This window comes from Mastomys coucha, unplaced genomic scaffold (genome assembly GCF_008632895.1).
Source record: "Mastomys coucha isolate ucsf_1 unplaced genomic scaffold, UCSF_Mcou_1 pScaffold23, whole genome shotgun sequence".
Lineage (NCBI taxonomy): Eukaryota > Metazoa > Chordata > Mammalia > Rodentia > Muridae > Mastomys > Mastomys coucha.
In genome coordinates, this window is record NW_022196906.1 from 104,659,573 (window position 1) to 104,674,109 (window position 14,537).

General features: G+C 55.1%; 1 protein-coding gene across 4 annotated transcripts in view; it reads right to left on the reverse strand.

Annotated features, from left to right (window-relative positions):
* Positions 1-235: 235 nt before the first annotated feature.
* The window catches only part of Pth1r (parathyroid hormone 1 receptor), a 22,396-nt gene continuing 8,094 nt past the window's right edge, over positions 236-14,537 (reverse strand). For 2 of the 4 annotated variants that reach the window (XM_031344425.1, XM_031344427.1), the window contains 13 exons: positions 10,005-10,107; positions 7,704-7,838; positions 5,827-5,937; positions 5,597-5,715; positions 5,349-5,443; positions 4,943-5,138; positions 4,432-4,585; positions 2,910-2,970; positions 2,502-2,568; positions 2,173-2,267; positions 1,453-1,594; positions 1,329-1,370; positions 236-789 (listed from right to left, as the gene is read on the reverse strand). In XM_031344425.1, the coding sequence (XP_031200285.1) occupies positions 409-789; positions 1,329-1,370; positions 1,453-1,594; positions 2,173-2,267; positions 2,502-2,568; positions 2,910-2,970; positions 4,432-4,585; positions 4,943-5,138; positions 5,349-5,443; positions 5,597-5,715; positions 5,827-5,937; positions 7,704-7,838; positions 10,005-10,107 (1,701 nt within the window). In that variant the 3' untranslated portion in view covers positions 236-408. The remainder of the gene's footprint in view (positions 790-1,328; positions 1,371-1,452; positions 1,595-2,172; positions 2,268-2,501; positions 2,569-2,909; positions 2,971-4,431; positions 4,586-4,942; positions 5,139-5,348; positions 5,444-5,596; positions 5,716-5,826; positions 5,938-7,703; positions 7,839-10,004; positions 10,108-14,537) is intronic. The other 2 variants (XM_031344424.1, XM_031344428.1) reach the window with 1 other exon arrangement.

Here is a 14,537-nt window from a genome sequence, read left to right on the forward strand (position 1 = left end):
TTCACGAGGCACTGGGAATAGAACCTAGAGCTTCGTGTGTCCTGGGCCAAGTGCTCTACTAACTGAACTAGCTTGGAAGCCCTTTTCTGGGCCCAAAGAGCAGAGTCCCCCTTGTGCTGGACAGTGCTGAATCCCTGAATCCCAGAACCATCTTACATAATGAGACGGGGGTCCTTCTCCCAGCCACGTGCAGAGCACTCCCCAAACCCTCTCATGGCTCCTAGACCCAGGCATCCTTGAGCGCAACACAGGAAGCCACACGAAGCTCCCTTCTTTTTTTTTTTTTTTTTCTTTTTTCCTTTTGTTTATCTTCCTGGTCCAGTGTGGAACAGACAATCAGCCACACACTGGCTTCTTGGTCCATCTGTCCATTTGTCCATGCCAGCAGTCCAGCCCCTTGGTGCCCAGTCACATGACTGTTTCCCATTCTTCCTGCAGCAATGGAGGTGGCCGTGCAGACCCAGAGGCCTCCTCATCCAGGCCTGAACAGGAGTCATTAAGGAATCCATCGTCCTTGGGAACCGCCAGAGTAACTGGTATGGTTTCATTTTCAATGGCTGGAGCGCCTGGCTTGGCATGGCCAGGCGGCTGGGAGTGGCCATTGGTGGTGGCAGGAAGCAGGCGGGGGCTGAGGGGAAGGCCAAGTCCTGCACGGGGGCCCACATTGGTCACACTCGTGTGAGACACCATTGGGCCATAGCTGTAGCTGCTACTCCCACTTCGTGCTTTTCGCTTGAAGTCCAATGCCAGGGTCCAGCGGCTCCAAGACTTCCTAATCTCTGCTTGTACCTTGGGGAGACAGATGGGCGGCAGTCAGGTGTGCGCCCCTAACCCTGCCACCATCCCTGCATTAAATGATAGGAGACTACTGGAAAAGCTCAAAGATAATCGGAGCCCAATCCCCAGAATATAAACACCACAGTCAGAATGCCAAAGCTCAAATGGCCCCAAGATGGCTGAGCTCTCAGACTGAGTTCTAAAAAAAAATTACTCTCTGGGACTAAGGGACACGTTGCTATGCCACCCATGGAAGAGCCCACACAACCCAGTGAGTCGTCTTTGAAGCCTTCCCTGAACCTTCGCAATGTGGTCAGGAAGGTTCTTAAGCAAAGAAAGAATGGGGGCAGGGGAGAGAATGGAGGGACAGGGCTTGAGGAATCCCTACCTTCAGCTACCACCTCACCCTTGCCTGCTCCTACCACCTCACCCCTGCCTGCTCCTACCATCTCACCCCTGCCTGCTCCTACCACCTCACCCCTGCCTGCTCCTACTACCTCACCCCTGCCTGCTCCTACCACCTCACCCCTGCCTGCCTCACCCTTGCTTACCTCACCATTGCAGAAACAGTATATGATGGCAACAAAAAATCCCTGTAGAGAGAGTCACACACAATCAGGACCACGTCTCACCCCCACCTCGTTCGTTCCCCAGGACCCCAGGCAGGCCACCCACCTGGAAGGAGTTGAAGAGCATCTCATAGTGCATCTGGATCTGCCACAATGTCCCTGAGACCTCGGTGTACGGCAAGGCCATGAAGACTGTATAGTGGACACCGAAGAGCGGCACAAGCACCAACGTGGATCTGAGCAGCTTCCTGGCCATCGGGGCATGCAGGTTAGGCCATGTTCCTTGCCCTACAACACAGCCCTTCCTCCTCCCACCCCACCCCAGGCCCAAGCTCCAGAAGGGATGGAGGAGCTAGAGGCTCTGGCAACTGTGGCTTGGCAACCAAGCTCAGCCAAGGATGGCCCCTGCCAGGAGGCAGTGTTACTTGGGCTTCTTGGAAGGTGTCCTCCAGTAGACAAGTGCAGTCGCTGTGTCCCTGGGCCTTTGTACCTGCTGACACGTACTCCTTCCCATGTGACCTAACTCTTGGGTTTCTCTTGAGGAGATGTCTTATTAGAACCAGCCTCTACCCACCGGCCCCTTTGATTCCCTCAGTGCAGTTGTCTGAGGGCAGCTGGGGGTGTAGCACGCTAGCAGGCCTCACTCTAGTGTAAGGCTTGGTAGCTGGTAGCAGAGCGAGACCCAGCCACATCCATCCATCCAGGGCTGGAGTGGAGCAGAGCCAGAGGCTCCTCTCACAAGCTCAATCATGGGACCTTGTCTTCACTCGGGTCCATGGTGCTTGCACCCTGAATTCCACCCCAAATCCCAAGAGCCAAAACTCACCGGTACTGCTGCCTGGTGTCACAGCGGCCCGCATTGGTCTCCCGAAGCTTAGTGGCAAGCACCCGGATGATGTTGATGAAAAGGATGAAGTTGAACTGCAGGAGGGAGCCTGTATTGGAGACTGGCCATGCCACGGGCCCTGCCCTGTCACTGTGTCTCTAGGTGGCTCTTAGGACCCTTAGCTTCCCCATCTAGACTGCAGTAGGAATCATGTGGTCTTCAGGTCTTTGGGTTTCTGGTCCTTGGGATCCAGGGAAGCCATCATAGATGTTCTTGTTAAGGGCTCCTCACCGAGGCTCATAACCACACTGCCCCCAACCCCTGCTCACCACAACAGATGCCAGGATGGGCACCTGGATAATCCACTTCTTGTGCCCGGAGCTCAGGTCCCAGCACCTAAGGGAGGGGGAAGCATTAGCCACCGACTGCTTCCTTCTCAGCCAGCCCACGGAGGCCCCAGAGTTGTCCTGCTCTGACGTGAGCCTTTAAGGACACAGGACCTGAGTTGCATGTATCCAGGCCTCAGGCACTCATGGGCCTCTCCTGGAAGTCACCTCCTTTGACTCTGAGGTGGTTCCTGGCTGAAGGCTGATCAGGAATTCCTGAGGCCAGAGCTGCTGGTGCATGGATTCTCCCCCATGATTCACAGAAGAGGGAACCAAAGCATTTCCGGCTGTGTCAAGGTCCCGGCTCCCCCACCCCCACCCCCACCCATACACTTTGCCACTTGACCTTACCCAGTGTTGGCCAAGGTTGCTCTGACACCGACCCACACAGCCACGAAGACAGCTGGCAGACCTGTGTGCAGAGGGGATACCATGAGAGGGTATATGCTCTGCCCCAAACCCCATGACTTTCCTCAGTTAACTGCCCCTACCCCTCACCCTACATACATGGCTATTTTTTTTTTCTTTTTCTTTTTGGTTTTTCGAGTCAGGGTTTCTCTGTATAGCCCTGGCTATCCTGGAACTCACTCTGTAGACCAGGCTGGCCTTGAACTCAGAAATCCGCCTGCCTCTGCCTCCCAAGTGCTGGGTGGGACTAAAGGCGTGTGCCACCACGCCCAGCCGGTACATGGCTATTTAATGCCAACCTAACAGCCTGAGGGACCAGCCCTCAGGATTCAATGCAGCTCCCAGGCCCCATTTAGGTTCCTTGCTTCCTGGGAGCACACCTGCTGGGCATATGCAAAAAATAACATGGTATGCATGGACAGCTTAACCTGGCTCATTCTGCTCCGGGCTTAGAGTGCCCATGGGGAGAGAGCTGGTGACTAGTGATTTTCTGTTCTGAAACTCCCTCTCCAAGCCTGGACGGAAAGGTCCTAGCTTTCATGGATGAGGGTAGATAAAGCAAAGGTTATCTTCCAGGTCGAAGGGAGCCTGATTCCCCTCCCCCAGTTTCATTCCCAGCCTGGTGGATCCTTGGAGGGAAAAGGTGTCACCTGGGTTTGTGGTAAGGGTGTGACATTCCCAGATCAAAAGGTTCTGTGTGCTCCCTAATCCACATGTTTCCAGCCCACCCAGATGCCTTCTAGCCCAGCAGCTTGTGTTAGTTCCTGGAATCAGGCCCAGATCTGCCCGGCTCTGGGACTTGCCATGGTGAGGTCAGGGGTAGGGCGTGTGCCAAGGGCCAAGGAGGCTGTGGAGATGAGAGCTCTCTAGATGCTGAGCCCAGGAGCCTCGAGCCACTGGCCTACCCCTCCACAGTCTGGCAGCTTTCCCCAGGGTCCAGCCAAGCTCTGCAGCTGCCAGCAGTGATGAACAATTATCAGTAACCCGATCCAAGGGCCCAGGGGGGTGGGGGGAGGCGGGGATGGTAGGACCGCAGCATCCCGGGAAGCCGCTGCAGAGGCCGAAGCTAAATTGGACTGAGCTGCTGGGCCTGTGGCTCTGGACCTCACCTCCCGGTAACAGATGTGAACCCCTCCCTTGGGGATCTGGGGAGAAGGAGGCTCCAGACTACACTCCCAACCCCAGGCTGACTAGTGACTGAAGATCTCACTCTGGTCCTAAGTTTAACCTCATCTGGTCTCCAGGAATTATCACCCTAAGAGCTGAACCGCCAGGTCAAGTTAACGGCACCGGGTGAACCCTGCCCATAGTCAAGCTGAGTCCCTTAAACCTGCAATGGGGTCAAAGTCACCGCAGGACGGGGCAGGCCCCCAGCCTGCTACAAAACAGGATGGACGGGACATGCCCTGTGAGAGCGCCTTACTCAGGAACACTTTCAGCCCATTCACCACACTGGTCTCCGTACCCCAGCCAAAGATGGTGAAGCCCCACAGGTACTTCTTCTCTGAGAAAAAGGCCATGAAGATGAGGCTGTGCAAATACAGCCCCTCCACCAGAATCCAGTAGTAGTTGGTAGCCAGGAAGTAGAGGAAGAAGGTCACAGCCACCCGGCAGCCAGCCTAAGAGGACCAAGCACAGTTAGTTCCAAAAGGTAGAACCTGCATCTTACAGGCAAGGTTTGGTCCGCATTAAGGGGAGAAAGGAGCTGACTCTAGGCTGGTGTGGGGGTGGGGTGTTAGCAGCAGGTGGCAAGACGATGGAGGAGAAGCTGGGGGCGCTCCAGTGTGGACGGAAGGGGGCCACTGGGAGTCCTTAGCAGTAAGGCGGGGTTGGGGGTTGGGGGCGTGAGCTGAGCCGCGTGAGGGTCCCTGTGAGGTGGGTTTGCTGGCCTGAAGCTGGAGGTAGCAAGAGACAGGCAGGGGGAAGGGACGGGCTGCAGGTGCGAGGGGCGTGGTGGGTGGCAGAGGGGCACTCACGTAGCCAACGGCGGCAGCCGCGGGCGGAGGCGGCACCTGCGCGATGATATGCAACTCTTCCTCTGTGAGGCGCTCGGCCTCATCCAGCGTGAAGCCAGAGTAGAGCACAGCGTCCTTCACGAAGATGCTCGCGGCGCGCAGCATAAACGACAGGAACATGTGCATGTGGATGTAGTTGCGCGTGCAGTGCAGCCGCCTGCGGGCGTGCGACATCACCGTGGGTGAGGGCACGGGGGACGCAGCGGTGGGCAGGAAGCTGGGCTGTGCGCCGTAAGTGGGGACATCACGCAGGGGGGATGGATGCAGTGAAGGGGGAAAAAGGATGCTCGCACCCTGTACCCCTCCGGCCCCACCCTAGACCACTCTCCACCCCTCGCCCGCTTTGCCCTGCCCTCGCCCCGCCCACCTAAAATAGGCTAGGATGAGTACAGCCACGGTGAGGGAGGCAAGAGACATGGAGTATCCCACGGTGTAGATCATGCCTAGGCGGTCAAATACCTCCTGCGCAGGCAAGAAACAGAAAACTGGGACTCAGGGTGGGCACCAGGGGCAAAGTGGAGGACAAATTAAGGTTGATGGAGAAGTAAAGGCTAGGAGAGTCGGCTAGGTTGAGGTTCACTCAAGGGTCAGGCTTGTGAGGGAGGAGGTGCGCACCCGTTCCCGAGTCTCATTGGTCATGAACTTGAGGCACTCGCTGTAGTTGGCCCACGTCCGGTTGTGCCCTGGAACCACCTCCCAGCTGCCATTGCGGTCACAGCGTCTGTAGGCATGGCCTGATGGGCCATGGGACAGTCAGAACAAGCAAAAGGAGATCTGGAGCTACTGAGGCCCTGAACTCCATTTTATGGCGTCCTTTGGTTCCCCATCCATTTGGCTAGCCTCACCTTTGTGATTGAAGTCATAAATGTAATCAGGACAAGGTACTGCCACCACTTCACCTGGTGCCCCTAATGGCCAGCAAACGATGTTGTCCCACTCTGGCAGACAGGGACGCCCTGTGCCCAGAGAAAACAGAGTCAGATCCACAGCTAAGGCCCAGGGACATGAACACGCTGTGGTTTGATTCCCACAGGGGCAGTGTGCCCTGTGACTGGAAAGAACAGGTTTAGGGCATTTTAGAAAGAAAACGTTGACCTTTACTTCCCCTTACTCCTTAAACCCAACGGCTTCAGAGAATTTACTGTGAATTTACTGTGTGCAGTTTCTGTGATGGAAATACCAGATACCTGGTCTGAAAAGAGCAGTAGGTGCCATGCTAAAGCTACGACAAAACAGGCCTTGGTTGGCCTCAAGGGCTCAGTCAGGCCTGTTCTCTGAAGAGACTTTAAAAAGAAAAGACGTTGCCAGGCAGTGGTGGCACACACCTTTAATCCCAGCACTTGGGAGGCAGAGACAGGCGGATTTCTGAGTTTGAGGCCAGCCTGGTCTACAGAGTGAGTTCCAGGACAGCCAGGGCTACACAGAGAAACCCTGTCTCGAAAAAACAAAACAAACAAACAAAAAGCCATTGTTTCACTCTGTAGATAGACCAGGCTGGCTTTGAACTCACAGGGATCCATCCACCTGTCCCTGCCCCCAGTTTGAAGAGCATTTGCTCAGATTTTCCCTCGGCTCGAAGGCTCCCTATCTGACCCTTCCCTAGAGACCACAGAAGGAAGTCTGGCTCTCCGTGCCAGCTGAACTTCTAAAGTGCTGCTAACCTCACACAGGTGTACCCCGCTCACTGCATTTCCATTTCCTCTTGGGAAGTTGACGGAGATCAGTCTAGACTTCTATCCAGGCCTGCCTGGAAGACCCGTGACCCGACCACTCAGTAGGTATACCATCCTCTAAATCAGAGCGCTAACGTTGAGTTTCAAAGGACAGTGACACGCCTCACGCGGAGCCCTGACAGTCATGCTAAGTGACCTCACAGGGTCCCCAGCCTCTAAAGCATTGCATTCCACCCCAGCTTACAGTCCCCTCTCCCCCCACTGCAGGGCTCTGACCACAGGACTCTCTAACCTCCCTGGAAGGCAGCCTTGAGGGCTGGATCCGCCCAGCTCGGTGAAAGGCTCTCTGTCCTGGGCGCCATATTCCCAGCCCCACCCGGCCAGGCCCACAATTCCCTCTGGTCCCTGGGGAGCCACAGGGTGACCACAGGCTCCCAGATGTGGCCCATCTGGAATCTGCTGCCCACCCTGCTGGCTCTAACTGGCCTTGTGGCCACAGCTTGGGCTCTGTGTTTGTCTCTCCTCACCTCCCTGAGGCAACCCTGTCTCTCTCTCCTCTTCTCTCCTTGTCCCGCTGTCTACCTCCACCACTCTGAGGCTGCCCTCCTCTCTTGCTGTGTCTGTGGCTCTTCCTACTGTGTGTCTTTCTGTACTTCCTTTGACGTACCAGACTTTTGGGTTGAGCGTCTTGGCCCTTCTCTGTCTGTCTCTCTGCTTCTCACCCTGCCTCTCTCTCTCAGGACTCTACCCTCTCTCTCTACCTCAGTGGATCATGGTTTTCCTGTGGTTCTAGATCCTTTTCTGGAGAGTGTCAGCGAGTCTGTTCTGCACATTTCCTTGTAGGCTGAGGCCTCCCAACTCACCTGACCCCTCCCCCGCCAGCCCCAATGCGTGGGATGCCTCTCGGGCTGTCTCCTGACCTGCTTTTCTGGGAAGGGAGCTGTGGTCTCTGACTTTTTGTAGGAACTCACATTGGTGGAGACAGGAGGATCTAAGCCCAGCCGAATGACTGCCTAAGGAGGGGTAGGGGGCAGGATGGACAGACATACCTCGGCGCCTGCTGCCGGTGGGTACGTCCTTGTTCTCTTTAGACTCAGGGTAGAACTTTCCCGATGCCTTCTCTTTCCTGGGCTTCCCTGACGTAGATGCTGGTGTCCACCCCTTGTCCGACTCCATTATGTTGGCTGGAGAAATCAGGGTGGTTCTAGCCATCAGTTGTGCTATGACCACAGTCCCGGTCACTGCCCGCCTCCTCACCCTCTCCCCCTTTTACAATGAGTTGACCCTTCCAAGGATGCCGAGACTCAGGCTGCCGCAAGGTCAGAAAGGGCAAGCAACTGACTCAGAAACTGTAGTGTGCTTGCCAGGTGGAGAAACAACCAGGAAATAGACCTGGTCAACAGAGGTTCAAAGGGGGTGAGTGACATATGAGGTGGGGTCAGCTAGGAAGCAGAAAGGCTGGCAGGCCAGGAGGCAGAACCATGACTGAGGGAACCGCCCACCAGGGGGCGCATGGTAAAACTGGGAGAGGAGGATGGAGACCAAGTCGGGCTAGCCTGCCGTGCGGGTGACACAACCAGGAAGAAAGTGTGCATTGTGTTAGGGAGTGGACACACGAGCCCACCTTCTCCATCCTCTGTCCTAGGACACTTGGTCAGTGGCTTGCAGCTTCTACAAGAGCCTTGAAGACACCGCCTGAGCTGGGGCCTGACCTTTCTTCCTTGAAAAGACACTGGAGGCTTCTGTCCTTAGCCAGAAAGTCCTTCTCACTATCTGACTTGTGTAGCCCAAGCCGGGGTACCTTGGGTACCCTCCTACATTGTGGTCCATGGGAAGCAGAGTCCAGGCAATCTGGACTGGGGTGACAAAGACTGGCAGCATTCTCCTGCCTCCACCCTCAGGGAAGGGTTCTGTGACAGATGAGGAGCCAGAGATGTACCGAAATCGAGGGCTCCATAATTAGAAAGAGGGCCCCGTTTAGGATCACATGAAGTGTTCATCTGTCCCTACCCTTGGTGTGACTGGGAGCCACAGGTGGGCCAGGATAGGTGGAGCTCAGTGTGCAGAGGGAGTCTTTATGAATGTGAACAAAACCCCATATGCTTCATAGAGAATCTGACACCATTTGCTTGTGTCCTGGGTGTTAGCACCCAGCACGGCAGATATGGGCGGGCCCACAGACCTGTCGTCAAGACAACGGCCACCATATTCCCAGAATTCATTGGGTTCAGCTCCCACCTTTACCTGGGCTGCTACATCACGATATATATATATATATATATATATATATATATATATATATATATATATATGAGTGCTTTCCTCTCTTTCTCTTTTTCCTCTCTCTTTTCTTCTCTCCCCTCTTCCTGCGCCGTGGTCCTCACCCCCCCCCCTTTTAATTAAACCTCTTAAACGTGGAGCTGCTTGTGTCTGGTGTCTGCAGACGCGCCCGCCGCGAGCCGAACCCCATCACTGGGTATGCACTACTGCTGACCCCCAGTGTCCCGAGAGCCAGCTCCAGGGAGAAAGCTGCTCTGAAGGGACAGGAAGCCAGGGTCTGGCATCCTCTGCTGATGAGGTCAGCCAGACCTCAGAAGCCTGGATGAGTGCCAATGCAGTCCATACCTGCTTCCAGGAAATAGACTCAAGGAAGGGGGCAGAGAGGAGACCCCCTGAGATGGGGGATCAGAACTGTGAGACTGGATGGGGGATGCCTACCTTCCGCATGGCAAAGGTCCCTTAGGGATGCTGTGTGTGTATGTGGGGGGGATCCTCCCTCTGTCCAGGCTGTCGGCTGAGTCACACGCACCCATCCCCAGCCCTTATCCCACATAGTTCTCGGGACTCTGGTTCTGTGCAAGAGCTCTGTTTCAGAGAGCTTCTTATCTTTGTAGGCATGGCTTGACTCTCTTTTCTTTAAGGAAGTTGGCCCAGCCCACCCTGTTAGGACCATCAAAGTTCCTGGCTGGCTCACCCCTCTAAATCCACTGGAACCCCATGCTTTGTCTACCTTCTCCATCTGCAACGGGAGATCCATACATCTTTTAGCAATTTTTCCAAAGGTGGTTCTCTCCCTTCTCCCCCCACCTCCCATGGGCATGTCTGGGTCTGAGGGCTCCAGTGGGCAGACAGCGCTTTCCCGAGTCCAGGAAGGTAAGGATCACGTGAGCCTTCTGACTTCACCCCTGCCTGATCCATCTCTTTTAAGCCTTTACTCTAGTCGGGTCTCCCTTACTTGAGCCTACCCTAGGTTAACGCTTCCAACTCCGTTACCCGCTTGTCTCCCGATTCCTAGACTCTCACCCTTTTCACACGCTGACCTCAGGCCCACCTCATTTCCCGACCCCCACCTGCTGTGTGCAGAACTTCCTTGAGCAGCTTGTCACATTGCGCCTGGGCACGGTGCAGCAGGAAAATCTGTTCCTCTTTGGTAAAGACATCGTCCGCGTCCACCTGCCAAGCCAAAGGTTAGACTGTAGGCAGCACTTCCAGGTGAGGCAGCTGGTCCCAAACTCATGCAACCTCCCCAGGGATTTCCCCCTTTCCAAAAGTGATCCCTTTAGAGAGAATGTAGGAAGTCTGCCCCGTGGGGAACATCTGCCTTCCAGAGCTTCCCTTTTAAAGTTCTGAAGCCATGGTAACTCAAAGGCTAGGACCTGCCCCTTGCAGGGAGGAGAAAAGAATGGGGGCTGTCTTGTCTGTCTGTCCAGCAGTAACCCGGCATCCACTGGCATTCTTTGTCTAGTCCAGCCCCCAGCACCCTCCTGGGGAACATGGGAACGGTGGAATGTCCCAGGATGGAGCCTCACAGGGTCCTGGCTGCCTGCTGGGGACCCGGGGCTGGGTCAGGAGTGCTGAACTCCGAGGAGATAAATCCAGCTTGGATTCCTTCAAGTTTCAAGGCCCCCAGGGACCATGACAGTCACCATTTTCCATGCTGACCCAGCAGCCAGAGGGTGCTTTTCTCAGTGAAGGGTCAGAGTCTCACCCTTCCTACTGAGGGCCTCAAGGAGGGAGAATGGAGGAACAGTGGGCTGGGCTGCACCCCCACATGCAGCTACATGCAGTCCTAGGAACTCTTTCATCCCACTGGAAGTCCCTCCACCCTAGCAGATGCTGCGGAGGACATATGTAACCCGGCACAGGCCTTTGCTCCTGCTGACCTCTCTGCAAGAATGTCCTCTCTCCACTCTGTACACCCACGGGGACCCAGCTACATCATTTTAACCCCGGAAAAGAGAACAGTTGCAAGGGGTCAGGGAAAGTCTCTTGCTGAGAGATGGTGGCTGTTGGGGAAGATCTGAATCTCCCTTGACTTGGAAGCTAGGGCCAATATCTTGCCTGGGGGCAGTTCTATCCCCACCCTGAGTATGACCCTTAAGGGGTCACACCAGAGTCAGAGTGTGATACTCTGGGACAGCCCGGGGCAGTCAGAGCCCTGTATCTCAGACCTCCTGGCTCACCTAGAAAGTCTACTTCTTCCTTAAACTCTACAGAGCACAGCCTGATCTCCCTGAACAGGCAGCTCTGCAAGCCCACGCCTGGCCATGTAGGCGGGTCTCTTTAGTAAGGGTGGAGCTATGAGAGGCAGAGAACTTGGAGGCCTGGAAGGAAGGAGGCGGGTCAGGGTAGGGGCGGGCCGGCGAGAGGGGGCGGGCGGCCCGGGTCAGGGAGCCCGGCTGCAGGGAGAAGTTAATTGACCGCGTCTCTTGGCGGCAGCTGCTCCGGCTTTCAGGCCAAGGAGTCTCCAATTGGCTCCGCAGAGTTTTGCTGGTTTTACTTAGCGGAGGCGCACTAGCGTCTTTGCGCGTGCGTGTCACTGGCTGCGCACACGCTGTCTGGCCAGTGTGTGAACTTCTGTGTGCCCCCGTTTCTGTTAAGTCCTCACGAAGGAACTGCCCAGCATGTAAATTTGGGCCCTGGAGCCTGATGTGTTTGTGAAAGCGCATGTGTACATGTTTGCGGGCTAAGTTGGACTTTGTGAGGGCATCTGGGAGTGTTGCAGAACTTCTCTAACATGCGTGTCTGTGCCTGCTGCTTCCGGACCCTGGATCTGAAATGAACCCTCAGGACTTCGCTGGCCTTCATGCCTAAGGGTCCCAGGAAGGCTGAAGTGGATTCCCCGATGCTGAGGGCTCCACAGCTCTGACCCCCACCCCCACTGCTCCTACCACGCCTACAACAGAGCTGGCTGGGGCAGGCTGATAAGGATCCGAGGGGGACAAGTAGGCTTGTAAGATCCAGAGACTTCCAAAACCACCCTGAAGCTCTCCTAGTGCCCCTGACACTGGAGATCCAGCTACTGGAGGTCTGATTCTTACACAACCTCACTCCGATTACAGAATCTACTCCCTACCATTCATTCAGTCACTGTGGTTAATATCTCCATCAATTACCACTCCCTCCCAATCAGCACCAACATAACCGTCACCACCCCCAAGGTTACCATCACCATTGCCGTACCATTCCCACCATGAACACTGCTGTTGCCATCAGTACAGACACCACTACCACCATCATCACTGCCCCTAATTGGGCCAACACCATTATCATCACTATGACTACGAGCACCGTCACTGCATCCCCAGAATGGCTACTACCACTGTCTGCCTACGTCGTCACCATCAAGACCAGCACCATCACAGGCAACATCAGCATCATCACTAATATTACCACTTTCTCCATAGCCACCGTCCATACCACTATCTGGTCATTTCCCTACCATATCCATCCTTCTATGGTCCCGTCCTTCAGCCCAACTCCAGCCCTGCTGAGATATGTCATTCACCACATTTTGTCCCAGTTTATGGAGTGGGCTTAAGTGACTGACCAAAGCTCCCATCTCTGAAGACTTGCTGATGCATGGCCAGGCTAGCCACTGATGTGACCAGGGAGTTTAACCTGGTGGCCTAGATTAGAGGTAAGCAGTCGTGGATTGAAAACTTCCCAGCCAACTTCCCCTGAGACTGACTAACATGGTCACTCAGAGGCTGGGATGGGATGACTGCTTAACCTTCCACCTGCCTCCTTTTCCAGAGTCTCGTCTCCTGGACTGGGAAGGCCACACGCTTCTAGCATCCTCCTCCATAAGCCTTCATCATCGCCAAGGGCCTCCCTGGGTGTTAAGATCTACTTCTTTGTCACTCCACTCAAGACAGAGCTGCCATGCCAGCTGTGGCTCAGAGTGTGGGAACACTTCTCCAAAGGGAAGAGGCAGCCATCTACCGGGGGCTTCCTCCCTGCCAGCCTCAGAACACAACTCCTCATCTGGAGTGCTCAGACCCCCTTCCTTTCAGCCGCACACGCGTCAGGGATTCCCCACTAACACTAGGGCCAGATCCCACCTCCACCATTGACTAGTGTCTCTGGCAAAGTTGCTTAAGCTCAGTGTTTTCGATGTTCTGTAAAAGCAGTGTGACCGTGAAGCCAGTGTGGATTTAAATGAACTATGGCACCAAAAGCCGGGGCAGGGCAGGCAGAGGAAAACTGGCTGAGGTTACAGCTACTGTGAGCAATAGGACTAACTCACCACTCCCCCAATCTTGTCTCCAGGGGTCCACAGCAAGGGGCTGATGGGTTGTGGGACCCTAGAGAGAACTGAGAGCCAGGAATGGGAGCGGAACTGGGGGAGGTGTGCTTGGATAGCCCCCTAAACCCACACCACCATTCAAGGTCACTGCCAGACCTCCTAAGATTACCAGTCCTCTATCCTGGCCTGAGAGGGATGAGGGGAAAAGATGCTGACAACTCTGACCAGACAGACATCATCACTGTCTGCTGCTCCCTTCCCACTCCCCAGCCCAGTCACCTCCTTGCCCTATAAGAGAGCTGTCTTCATGTCAGAGCCCCAGAGGTATGAAGGAATCAGGCCGTTACCTTTTTTTTTTTTTTCGAGACAGGGTTTCTCTGTATAGATAGCCTGGCTGTCCTGGAACTCACTCTGTAGACCGGGCTAGCCTTGAACTCAGAAATCCACCTGCCTCTGCCTCCCAAGTGCTGGGATTAGAGGTATGCACCACCACTGCCCGGACCAAGGCCATCATCTTTTTAGAATCTGTATATCTTGAGTCTCAGGGGCAGGACTGAGGAGCTAGGGATTGGGTCATGGCCATACTCACTTATGTCACTTAGTCATACTCACTAATGAGAGTGTGACACCTGCCCTCTCGGTCGCTGTCCTGAATACTGTCTTCCCCTTACGGATTAGGCCGACCGTCTCTCTGATTCACTACCCCAGTGCTCCTTCCATCAGCGCAGCACAGAATCTTCTGGTACATCACACCACATCTAGAGGGTGTGAACTTACAGGGGCTGCGCTTGGAGGGTGGCCCGAGACACCACGACAGGCTTGTGAGGCTCCAGGTCATCTACAGACAGATAGGGGCTGAACCTGACAGGGAACTTACAAACCCAGCATTGCCGAGCCAGGTGTGTGTGGAACGTGCACTGTCAAAGAGATGGTCCCCTGAGTCCAGCAGCTCAGGTGGGGCCTCAATCTCCTGATCTGAGAACTCCCAGCCACTGCATGCTGAGATTACAGATGGATGCCTGGCTAGGCTGCTCCAGTTTAGCTCCCAGGAGACCCCAGTAAGAATCTCGAAGTAGGAGGTAGCAGGGTGCGGAGGGAGGCAGTATGCTGCTGTGTCAAAGCTGGTGAGTGATGATGGACGGACGGACAGACTATAAAGACAGTGCAGTCCATACCATTGCCCAAAGGATGGCCACACCTCTTAACTTCCTCGCCTCCCTGCCAGATTCCACACAAACGTGTGGATCTGTGATCTCAGACAAGTCAAGAATAACCCTTTAGACAAAGTGGAGGAAATGGAGTGGTTCCTTTCTCAGGTCTGGCACTTGTACCTCTGTGCGGGGGGGGGGGGGGG